Below are 12,452 nucleotides of genomic sequence, written 5' to 3'. Positions count from 1 at the left end.
TATGAGCAATCGACTCTGGTTCCCTATTATGGCATGGGCAGGTTCTTTCATTATAGGGCAATTTAGCAAATCTTCCATGAAGATGGAAAACATTAAATTTTACTAACATAAAAGTACAACGTAGATGAGGGGCAGTGAGCTGTGTAAAATAATTAGCTGGAAGCCCCTGTCTCAATGCAGGGGAGAGCAAGTTTTGTCTGCATGGGACCACAGAATTTGTTTCTTGATGTCTAAAAGTCTCTGTTTCAGAGATCTAAGTACTTGAGCTTCAAGTATTTGAGAGTCCAAAGATATACCAATTGACTCTATTTTCCTCAAAATTAAATGAAACCAGTTAAATGAAAAAGAATCTGACAACATCAAAGAAATATAACTATTAGGTCCTGCCCTAAAATGGAGGCGTGGCCAGAATTCCAGTGTCGATAGCCAAGCTCCAGTCACCAGGAGAGCCTGCCCTGTCTCCAGGCACGTGGCCTCATAACCTACGCAGTTTGGAATCCCGAGGATACAACGGGTTGTGTTCAGAGGGACAAGCATATGGAGAGTTACATGAAAGGAGAGAAAGTAAGAGGAAAGCCAGGCCGCTGGCTGAGAGGGGACTCTGCATCTGGGAATGGCCACAAGGGGAAAAATGAGAGAGAGGGCTAGTCTAGTCGTGTAGATTTTTGAAGGGTTGAGTCCGGATTCCCCAAGCCCGACTCAAGTTTCCTGCAGCTACACAGCTGAATAGCTGTTAAAAAATAAAGGAGAGCCCAAACGGCCTGAGAATGCCTCTGCAAGGGGAGGAGGGGCTCCTCCCTCCTCCAGCTGTTTCCCTGTGTCAAAGTAGCGGGGGGGGGACGACGAACTCCTCCTGTGCGATTGTCACAGGGGGAAATGGCTTGAGGGGGGAGGGGAAGCCCCTCCTCCCCTTGCAGAGGCATCCTCAGGCCGTTTGGGCTCTCCTCTTTTTATGCAAGCCATCCTCCAAAGCTGTGTTGTGTGTCTGCACAAGTCTGGGTTGGCTCCATGGAGAACTTCTGAAGGAAGTGACGCTTAGAGTGACCCTGAGAGAGGACAGCCTCAGGCAGGACTTCTGAAGGTCCCAAGGAAAAGGACGGCCGGTTCCGGAGGAGAAGAGTGGAGTGGGCAGCCTCTGAGCCAGCCTGCTTTGGCTCGCCGAACAGCAATAGCTACAGGAGCCCACGAAAAGAATATCAACGAAATCCTTGTAACGTCAGGCATTCACGGTGAGTGAATTTCCTGTGCAGTTCCTGAATTTGAATGAGCTAAGGAGGGGGATTTCCAGAAAGGTAACAAGAAGGCTGGCCGGGCGTGAAAAGAGCTGGCTGGGTGGAGGCTTCTCCCATCCCTGTGACAGGTTGACGGGGGGCTTTCGGAGAGGGTCGGAACAAGCAGCCAAGCCCACCGGGGTGCTTGATAGTCATCAGATTTAGTGCTCAGGGGAATACCTGTCCTTGCGGATGAGATTACATTGAGAGGTCTTGGCGGCAGCGGGTAGGCAGGCAGATGTCCCATCAGAGAATCAAACAGTTACGGCTACTCATTGGCGTAGCCTGGGGAGAGCCTTGGCCGTATCTTCTCCACAGTATAGTCTTGCGAGCTCCTAACATGGCTGCCAACATGAATTGAGTCAGAGCAGACCGCACACATCTGGGAAGGGGGTCCCTGGTAACAAGTGGCAGGGCTCAGATGTGGCACAGAAGACTTTTTAGGGGCTGTGCCTGGCACAAACGTGACTCTGCCTCAGTGCTCTTGTATGCAGTTCTTTCTCTGGAATCTTCGGTATATGGATGCACAAAAAAAATCTGAGTAATCTGGATCCGGGTTTCAGGGAGGAAAAGAATCTGGGATCCCTGAAATCCAGGTTAGAGTATTTGATCCGGGTAAGAGAATTCTGGCTTTAACCAACCCATTATTCTCTAAAGAGAAAAAGGTCCGGATGCGGGGAGGCCGGGGGCATTCTTAAAGCTAACTCCCCCACATTTGCAGGAAATCTACTCTAGACTGTTCCCTTGAAACCTCTCGAGTATCAAGAGGATTGGACCCCAGGATCCAGTTCTATGGGCCCCTGGACAAGCTGCTCCCAGCCACTTCCCATTGTTTCCTATGGAGGGAACAGTCCCAAGGCTTTTAAACTCCGCCGTTCGCCTTCCCCCTCCGCATGGGATTCTCAGAGAATCCCAGCGTCAAACCAGAAAATCGCAGGGTCAGACTGAAGCAAGCGGGGTGGGGTGGGGAGGGGAGGCTTGCTGAGCCTCAGAGTGTGAATGGCAGCCAGTGGTGGCAGTGGCTTGAAGGAGCTCTTTTGGAGCTGGGGGGGGGGCAGAATGGGGCGGGCATCCTCTCTGCCTGCTGCCTCTTCCCTTGCTCCACCAGCCCTGCAGCAGTGCTGAGCTTGTCTCCACGCCGTTTGCACAACTTCCTGTCCTCTCGCCACTGCTGCCCTCTTGCTTACTGCTGACAGGGGCCTGTGGTGGCTCCCTCCTGTGGCCAGATAATCTGGCCCAGCAGTGTTTGGCCCTGGATCAGATCCGGGGGTTCAACCTGGCGGGCAGGCAAAGCTGGATTATGCCAAACCAGCGTACATCTGGCTTTTTTGGCCTGTTTCTGAAGCTGAATTAAGAAGTTTTGGCTTGGAATTTTTTGTTTAGAGGTATTTCAGGGCCTGATGAAGAATCAGTGGCCGTTGTAAAAGGGAATAGAGACGATGCCGTCCTTCAGGTTAGTCTGAGTTGTGAGAAGGCCTTTTGTGCGGCTGCATCTGCATGCTTCTCTAGGAGTCGCTCTGGATCTAGTATAACCCCCCAGGATTTTCAAGATTGCTGCTTGTGGGCCCCCACATAATTCCCACACTGAGGACAGCTGGTCTCCAATAGCAACCCTTTGAGTTTGTCCCATGAGGAACGGTTTAAACCAGTCCAAGGTACAATCTCTGATACCGACTTCTGCCGTAGCAGGATGGTGCGGTCTCCAGTGCCGAAGGCTGCAGAGAGATCCAGGGGGAGCAATGATGAAGCAAGTCCTTTGTCTACGTTCAGGCAGAGGTCATCCACCAGAGCCACCAGAGCCATCGCCGTCCCATAGCCTGGCCTAAAAAGGCTCTGAAGCACCAGAGTTGTCCAAGGGGGCCTGGAGCTGGTCAGCTATTGCCCTTTCAACCACTTTGCCCAGAAAGGGCGTATTAGAGATGGGGTGATAAGTGACGACCTCATTTCTGTCTCAGGATGGTTTTTTAAAGCAGTGGGTGGATGAACACCCCTTGGAGAGGCAGAGGGAAGGCCGCGTGGGATGGGACTCTGCTGTGGTTGGGGCCACAGGAAAAGCGTGCAAGTTTTGCAGCTGGTCTCTCACTCAGCATGCGATTCACGGATGACTTGGGCGACCCGCCTTTGCTTTGCTTCTCTTCTGGGCTGTTGAGCAACTGATGCACACCAACTTCAGCTTGATGGAGGAGGTGCAGGATTCTCGCATGATGATCGTACTCCACCCTGTGCGAAGGCGTTGTCTCGTTTCTTTTTCTGATTGCAGCTTTCTGAAGTGCTGACAACTTCCTCAATTTCGGATGAAGAAATCCTTCAGACCATGAAGGACTGCTGGGAGGAGAACCAGTACCTCTTATGTCCACATTCAGCCGTGGCTGTCAGCTACCATTACAAGCACTCCAGCTGCCATCCCAGCAAGTGAGTTCCTTGTAGAAACTGGCAGCAGATAATGCTCCTCCAGTGTTAGATTGTCTACTCGTCCTCCAGCACAGGGCTCCACCTTTCGGGAGGAACAGGCGTTCCTTCTGCTGTGCATTGCTGAGGGCTTTGTTCTGGGGATCAGGAACTGAACTGGGTGAGCCTGTGGGATGTTCAGTGTTCTCAGTATGCAGGTGATATACCCAGCACTGTTTCCGCTGGCATCTAAGCACGTGCCTGGAGTTCATATTGGTCGGGGCAAGAACTCGGATAGAGGTCCTGTGACGGGGGGGGGGCTCTGTGGCCCAGGAAAGGCCTATTCGGGCTGTTCTGAGTGCAGCAGCACGTCTTCCTAAGGGATGCGGCCGCAGCTGCCACCTGCCTTTCGACGTGGATCCATTCCAGTTTGTTTTCAAGCCCAGTCATTTTTTTCCTGTTCTTGAATGCAGATGCCAGGTAACATAATTGGCACAAGGTATTCTTTGTGTAAGGGTGCCAGACAACTCCCAAGAGACTTCACTTCATGAACAAAAGTGCTTTATTGATAAGGTGCCAGTAGCAGTCCTCTGACTCTGCAGGCAGGAAAACGGGCCGTGTGATTCATGGACTGCTCAAGGTCAAGCAGGCTCCCAGGCTCGGGAGAGGTTACAACAGGAACCAACACCACCTCTTCTCAGTTTCCCACCCCGGGTTCAAATAACAGAATCACCCCAACAGCATCAACTTCAGCTGCAGGGGGGTAATTGAACATGACAGGTGATCCTGAGCACCTGATACTTTGCCAGTTCAAATGTGTCCCAGCTTATGGGCAAACCTTAACTTTTAGTAGTTTCCTATATCATGTCTAGACTCTTAACTCAAATGACTTTTGTATTCTGTATCACAAAGTATAATCACTAAGTGTTATTCATATTGTACATGCAGTTACGTTCAGTTAAGCTGAATCTGGATTTATGGCTGGGCCTCTGTGGTCTGTGATGAAATCCCTCTCACCTATTGCACCTCACCCCTCAAATCAAAATTTTCTTTAAAAAGTCTCCGATATTAAAGTTTCAAGACTCTAAAATTTGGGATAAAGTTGCATATTGTCTTGGTTTTTACTAACCCACTGCATCAAAAACATTATCATCATTAAATGGATTGGACACAATTAGCTTTTCTTCTTGGGAAAAAAGTTCGGGGGGGGGGCTCCTTTAACTACCCCAAAAGTCCATACTCCATGGGGGAAAATGCTATGGGATTAGAACTGTAGTAAGGAGAATAATAGAGCCTGACGACAGCACGGGGGAAATATGGGACCTTCTGTGGCATTGAGGCCAGGCCGAGGGGCAGAGCAGCAGCCCCCCAGCACCACACTGGAGCCTGCTCTCACTGAAGCCACTGGCAGAAGAGCGTCTCCCAGTCCCAACCCTGAAAGGCAGTCCAGAATGATGCCATGTTCAATGGCATCAAGGTGCAGGAGAATTGATGGGGTCACACTCCTCTTTGTCATCTCCTGGGTCAGGGCAAGCAAGGCTGTTTCAGTCCCAAGACTGGGCTTGAAAGCAAATTGGAATGGATCCAAATGGTCTGCTTCATTCAGAAATCCCCAAAGATGCCCACACACCATTCATTCATCTTGCTCAAAAACAGGTGCAATAGTTATTCAGCTCTCCTGGGTCCAGAGCTGATTTCTTTAGGAGTGGACACACTATTGCCTGCTTCCAGGCAACGACAACCCCTTTCTCAAAGAAGTATTTGCTGTGTATAGCTATCTTACCCCCCCCCCCCCACCATGAGAACTCCCATGAGAAATCACGATCTGACCAGAACAGCTGAAACTCCCACCTCTGCATGGTTCTGGCAGGGGTGAACAGAACGAGCCACAGTTTTTGAGACACTGTCGTTTATGCTGTATGATGATGTAGTTTTTATTGGTTTTATTGTTGTAAATGTATTTATACCCATTGTTTTATGCTTATTGTGACCCAGCCTGAGCCCGCTTGCTGGGGGTGGGCTAAAAGTCAAACCGAATGAATGAATGAACAAATGAATGAATGAATGAATAGACCCAGCCTTTCAGCACCTCCCCCCATGACAGATTTAAGCATACAGGAGGGGCAAGGCTTGCACAAACAGCTGCTATCAACAGTCCCCAGTCCCCTAATGCTTTCTGAAAACCAGCTAGATCCATCAGGATTTAAGGGCAGATCATTTTAATTGGTCCCCTGCCCCTGTGGCAGAATCTCTGTATCCCTGTAAGCTTAAGCCCCAGCAGTAGTGATTTGTCCACGACACACAGGGGCCACCTAGAACTCCCCCCCCCCGCCTTCAGGTCACCTTCCTGCCCAGTCAAGAGTGTGACCTGCTTGTGTCTGGAGCCTCTTGTTGGTTGATACTATGAATTCTGAGTTGCTTAAAATAATGTCATTTCAACACAGATGTTGAAGCCCCTAAGGACAGCCAGCCTAGAGGTCCTCAACAACCCCCTCCCCCCCCCCCGAGACCACCTCCACCTGCTCCACCGGCATTCCTGTAATGCCCTGTATTTGTCTTTGAAGAGCTTGAGCTGTCTTTGAAGACAATTTGGAAGATCCAGCTTGCTCAGAATAGATCAAACACGGCCTGAACATAATTGACCAACTTTAGAAGATTTTCATTGATTTCTGAGCGCAGTCCAAAGTGCTCTAAGCAGTTTGGGCTGAGGGAAGGCAAAGCACTTCCTGCTCCCGTGTGAATCTGTCCGGTCTTCAAGGTCTTTCTCTGAGGCCCTGCTACACTCCCCGCCTCCCCAGAGTTAGGTGATCAGTGACCGAGGATAAGGACCAAGGGTAAGCATCTCCTTCGGCAAATGTTTTGGCACCGACGTTATGTTTTAAGTGCTCCGGTGGTTTTTGTTCGCCACGCTTTTGATGGATGATAGCCACAGATGTTGTTTTTAAATTGAACCTTGAGTTGTTTTAGATTATCTGGGGTCTGTTTTTATTGACTTGGGAATTGTAAGGTGCCTTAGGGGCTCAGATGCAGACAGACAGGGCATAAATACAATTTCAATAAATAAATTAAATAGCACGCCAATGCAGTACCAGAACAGCAAAAAATGTTTTTTTGAAGAAACCTTCAGTTGTGTTGGGAGAGCAGTGAGTGAGATTCATTCGACTCGGTCTTCACGACAGATACCGTGTTAGGCTTCTCCATCCACACAATACCCTGTCGAGTCGAGGGTCTCCATCCTGTTGCAGAGTCTCCCCAGTTTCTGCATGTGTCGTTCAGTTGGGGACTGTGGAGCACGTGGGGAAGGGATTCCGCATTCCCGCCCACATTGTTTTGGTTGAAGCTCTTCCTTGGCACACACGCCATGACCCTGACCCAGGTCGAGCGCTGGGCATGCCGGAATCAAGGAGAGCTTGTGGTGCACATGTGGGTGAGGACCACCGGCCCATTCCCTTGATGCACAAGGGGCTTTTTAATGTATAGGCGTATCATTCTCTACCATCTGGGGTGGTCCCACGAAACGTGTCCCGATTTCCCCCTGGGATCCTTCAGAGGCTTCTTGCTGGAACCCCTCGCTGTCTTCTTTCCCTCCAGGCCCAGATGCTGCTTGGCTCCAGCTTCCGCCGTCAAGTTCAAGGATGTGGTTCTTAAAGCTCACCTCACCCCTGAAGTCTCGCCTGAAATAAATGCCCTGAACGACATGGCAACCAGGTCCCGGACCCTGAGCCGAGGAGAAGACTGGGCAGAATTACTGAGGCAGCAAATAGAGGCCGTCACCAAAGAGAGGTCTCTCGTCTTCAACTGAATGTTTGCAGGGATGGTCCAGGCTTCTGACGACTCAAAGCCCCTTCGTCCTGTGCAGGACACAAGCACCCCTGGCAGGCTGGTTTAGGGTGCTCCTCTCTGGCTCATAAATCAAGAATTAACTGCTGAGTAGAATTATTAGTCACAGGAAAGTTTGTGTAGACCATTGTTTAAAGATGAAGTGCAATGTAAATCTTTGATCCTAAAGAGAAGCAAGTCTGTAACAACATAGAGAATGAATTATTTTAGAAGTATGCTTTTATACTTCATTGTTGTTACCTGACTGAGGTTCATCTGTCTGACAAAGTGAATTTCAGCCAACCAAATGCTTCAGTTTTTGTGCATTATGGCGCGATTTGGCCAGAATTCACATTTAAAGTTCCATTGATTTCAGCGGAAAAAGTCCTGCTCTTTTAGTTAAAAACCACTCATGGTGGTTTACAAGAGAAAAATTAAATAGTAGCATAGAGTCAATAAAAGAACTATGAAATCAGATACTAACCCCCAAACATGCTTATGCAAGCCAGACCATAACAGTAGTTGAGCCCATCCAAATCTTAACTTACAACGTTGGTTGCTGTGTTGGCCTGCAGCAGGTTCCGATCCAGTTGCACCTTAAAGATCAACAAGATTTCCAGGGTACAGGCTTTCAAGAGTCTATCTCGTAAAACATTAGAACTATGAAACAATACAGAAATTAGATCAACTGCGTTTTTGAAAATCCCAGTCAACTTTGAGGAGGTGGTTTGCATAGCCCCTCCTCCAAGCCCTCTGGCAAAGAATGGCCTGGAGCCGTCTCCAGAGGGCCATCCGGGGGTGGGCATTTCAGTTCTGCAGGAGGGGGAAGCGCCAGAGCTCCGGGGCAGCCGTCGGTCACTGTTGGCACTTTCCAAACGGTTTTTCAAGTCAGCCACATGTCAGGCACTCGGCACTGTTACTGTATAACTCGGTGCAAATGCAACGGTGAAAGAGAAAAGCGACTTCTCTGCCCGCTCACTGAGCCCAGCGCCTTGGAGGGATGGGCCCCGGAGCTCACCCTTCTCAAGAGGGAAGGGCCCGTGTGCCAGCGATCCCGTGACCTCATGCCACCCCTTGACCAGGGTGGCCGCACGGCTGCCAGCCATGCTGGAAGGAAAATCCCCCAGGTGGTTCTGGACAGCTTTGGACCCAAACTTGTCCAAGGGGAGACCACTTTAACGGGCCCTCCAATGAGTGGGGCTTTCAAGGCATTATTGATGGATATGGTTGGGGTATAAAGACACCCGGCGGCACCCTAAAATATCTATTCAGGAGACCATCATAGATTGTAAAACAGCTAAAAGGGTTAAAGTCCCCTTGTTAAAAGCCAGGGTAGAAAGAAATGTTTTGGCCAGGCACTTTAAAACAGCTTTTTAAATGGCTTGTTTTTTATTCTGTGTTTTTAATTTTTAAGCTGTCTTGAGCAGGACTCTGATGAGGCGGCCTAGAAAGGTTCTAAATGAATAAAACGATCATGACAACGGGCAGCGGGGGAGGGCGCCCCAAGGGCAAGCATCCTGTTCCGCACACGAGGCAGCCAGCTCTTCTGGAGGGCCAACAGCAGGGCATAGAGGCCGAGGGCTTCCCTGGTGTTGCCTCTTGGCGCTGGGATTCAGAGTTCCGCTGCCTCTGCATGTGGAGGCGTTCGTCAGTCACCCTGGCTAGCACCCATGGATGGACTTGCATGGTTGTTCCTCCCACCCTTGTCTTTGCAAAGCTCTCACAAGGCTGTGTCCTGAAGGCACCGTTGCTTAGGTAAAATACCCAGCTCGGCATCTAAACAGATAGGAATCTTTCTGGGTGATCTTGGATGGCAGTACCCAGCTGTCTGAATGCTCCAAGGAGTGCACTAAAATGTCGTCAGAGCCTCCAGAACTCCTCATTCCCTTGGCCCTAAGACAATGTGGCTGCCAAGGTGCAAATTCATAAAGCAGGCTCATAGCCAGAGCCCTCAACTCCTTCCCCACCGTAAAGTCTTCCAGGCAACTCCAGGCAACTACACTTGGGTAGGGCAACCAGCTCATCCCTGAACATTTGAGGAGTCGTGAGTCATGCAGCCTAACTTGTGTTCTGCACCTTAACAAATCTTTTAGCAGGTGCCACCTGGCAAAGGGGCAAAACCAACAGCCACGTTCGTTCTCTCTCTCTCTCTCTCTCTCTCTCTCTCTCTCTCTCTCTCTCTCTCATATCTTGCGAAATGGCCTCTCTGAGGCCCATGTCAGGGAAGCTCTCCTGGCTTTCACAGCCTGTGCAAAACGGGGTTCTTTGGAAGGGTAAGGCAAGGTGACGCTTTGATAAAGGGACAGGGAACGTAGACTCTGCTGCTGCCCACTGCCTGTTACTCTGAGGATGACCATAGTGGGTCATTTCCACATCATTTAATACAGAACGTCAAATCGCTCATGTTTGCTTCACCTCTGCAATAGATTCTGCTTGCTTTGGGATTTCTGCCCGCCTTATCCCAGCATGTTGCTTATTGAATGCCCTGCTGTTGATCGTGTTGACCCACCCTGTGTGATCTGCCTCCAGTCTCGGTGAGAAAAGTGAACTATAAATAATGTAAATGAATAAATAAATAAATACCTTCAGAATAGAACATTTGAACTGTCCTCTGACAGCCCAGGCACGGACCTTACCCCGATCTGAGTTTAACCCAAATTTCACCACTGGAAACTCCAGTTCTGAAGCTCTGATCCAACCCTTCCAAGGATTCTAACTGGGCACTAAATGGGACCCATCCAGGTGCTTCTCCTGTGCGCGCCAAAGTAAGTCTCGGTCGGTAAAGAGGGAGCCCCGGGCCACCCCCTTTTTGCAGCGGGCTCCGCTCTCAGCCGTTTTCCGTGGCTGGGATTGCAGGAGGCCCCCCCAGCTGGCTCTGCTCCGGAACCCTCTTGCAGCGCCACCACCCTAACAGCCCTTGAGGCTTCTCTTCAGGCCAGCCAGCCTAGAGTTCCTTTTGTGCCCCCCCACCCCCACCCCGGGATCTCGACTTCCCCTTTGTGGGTCCGGGATGGTATGCCCCGTTGTCAGCTGGTCTCCTCATAGCCTTGTTCGTTTATAGTCCACCTTCCTCACTGAGGCTTAAGACCGATTACACAGCGGAAATTCATGCAATCAGCAGCTGGAACACTTAATAATACAATATAGTATGGATAGCTGAAATTCAAACAGAAACACAAACCTGAGTACAGAGCCAAAAACAGTACTGGGAAAAAAAACATAAGCGATCTGACATGACATATTAAATGACACGAAAACTACCCAGTAGGAGCATGCCTACATCAACAGACACTGCGGCATAGTCTACAGTCCCCTTACGCAATACGACTATAAGGACTGGCAATATTGCAACAGCAGCTTTGACGTATGATTTAAAGGACTGAAAATATTGTAGCAGCGGCTTGGACTTATCACTTAGGATACGTTTGCCTATTGGATTCCTTATATGACTGTAATTTACTACTGATACTTTACTTTGGATTGTATATCATATTGAATAATTAAGAGCACTTTCATATTTTTTCAGTGTTTCATTGGATATTAGTTAATTGCAGTACATTTATATCCCTCACATGCAGTTTATACTGCTTATAATTATGGGGATCCCAGCAAGGGGCTTTCGAGGCAAATGAGAAGCAGAGGCGGTTTGGCCGTGACCTTCCTCTGCAGAGCCTTCCTTGGCGGCCCCCCATCCAAGCACTGACCCTGCTGAGCTGCCGAGATCTGATGAGGCCAGGCGATGTTATGCCTTCCCTCCTTTTCGGTCACCGCAGGTGGGCTGAAGGTCACTCGACTGGGCCCTGTCACTCTCCAAGAAATTAAGAGGGCCTCTCTTGCTCTTGCCTAGTGCTGCTGGGATCACGTTCCGATACATCCGTTCAAAGATTCCGCTGCAGCTTCTCTCCGCTTTCTCTTTCATGTAAAGGAAAAGGAGGCATGCATGCGCACAGACAGACAGACAGACGCACTCATCTTTGCTCTTGGTGGCAAAATGAGAGCTCTCAGGTCAACCTCACAGCCTCCTCCTTCTCCTTCACATCTAGGGTTGCCAACGATCTGGAGGGGGGGGGGATCCTGTCCCTTTAATAGAGGCTGAATGGAATTCCCTGTGCCATGCAAAGTTTCAGCGGCTCATTTTCACACACTGAATCTCTGTTAAAAGGACAGGACATTCCCCAACCCCCGGCCCAGGCCCGATGGCAAACCCTTGCTCTAGACAGGAAAGGAGGGGTGGCAATGATTTGCTTTATGAAAATAGAAGAAGAAACATGTCCGCACCCCAGCACTGTAGACTGGCTCGGAAACGCTGTCATGCGACTGAACCACCGTTTTGTGTTGAGTAGCTCCCGACCTCTTGGAAAAAAAACACCTCAGTTGCTCCCAGCAAGAGAAGTTCAGTCCTCCTTTGGTAGAAGTAGGTAGATTGCATCATCACCAATTACTGCTACTGAGGGTGGTCAGTGCTCATTTTGAATATTTGGAGTTTTGCGTAGAAATATTATTATAAATTCTACCTCCTGCATTTCATGGCATCTTAACCCCACTGTTCAGACCCCCCACTTTTCCTTTTGTTCTGTATACATATTTCTTCAGCCTGAAGTTTAATTACATGCATCTTACAATGTGTGCTCCAGTCCGTAAAAGCTGATTCCTCAATAAACAAACAAAAGGTGACCCAAGACAGCTTCTTGTGTGCCTCCCTCAGCTTAATTGCCTAACTGCATCCTACGTTGGGGCCCGGCAGAGCAGAAGGCTTAGTCTTGTGTTTTCCCAGATGGGGACATTTCTGCATTCCTTCCAAATCTCCTGATTTCTCCAATCTTGGGGGCTTTTTCAAACTAGGTGTGGAAAATATGCCAGCTGCTGTGATGAATTGTTATGATTATTTTGTACACTTTGGTGCAGTCTGGATAAAGTAACAACTGAATTTTTAAAAGATTATTTGTCATATAGCCCAGGGAAGCCTAATCTTGT

At 49.3% G+C, this 12,452-nt stretch overlaps 1 protein-coding gene across 3 annotated transcripts in view; it reads left to right on the top strand.

Annotated features, from left to right (window-relative positions):
- THNSL2 (threonine synthase like 2) overlaps positions 1 to 12,157 on the top strand; it is a 57,832-nt gene extending 45,675 nt beyond the window's left edge. For 2 of the 3 annotated variants that reach the window (XM_054992160.1, XM_054992158.1), the window contains exons 8-9: positions 3,532 to 3,683; positions 7,251 to 12,157. In XM_054992160.1, coding sequence (XP_054848135.1) covers positions 3,532 to 3,683; positions 7,251 to 7,461 — 363 coding nt within the window. In that variant the 3' untranslated portion in view covers positions 7,462 to 12,157. Of the gene's footprint in view, positions 1 to 3,531; positions 3,684 to 6,223; positions 6,312 to 7,250 lie in introns of those variants that run through there. The other variant, XM_054992159.1, reaches the window with a different exon arrangement.
- Positions 12,158 to 12,452: the final 295 nt, after the last annotated feature.

This window comes from Eublepharis macularius, chromosome 11 (genome assembly GCF_028583425.1).
Source record: "Eublepharis macularius isolate TG4126 chromosome 11, MPM_Emac_v1.0, whole genome shotgun sequence".
Classification (NCBI taxonomy): Eukaryota; Metazoa; Chordata; class Lepidosauria; order Squamata; family Eublepharidae; genus Eublepharis; species Eublepharis macularius.
Note: the sequence above shows the minus strand (reverse complement) of the source record. Positions and strands in the feature narration are given on the sequence as shown.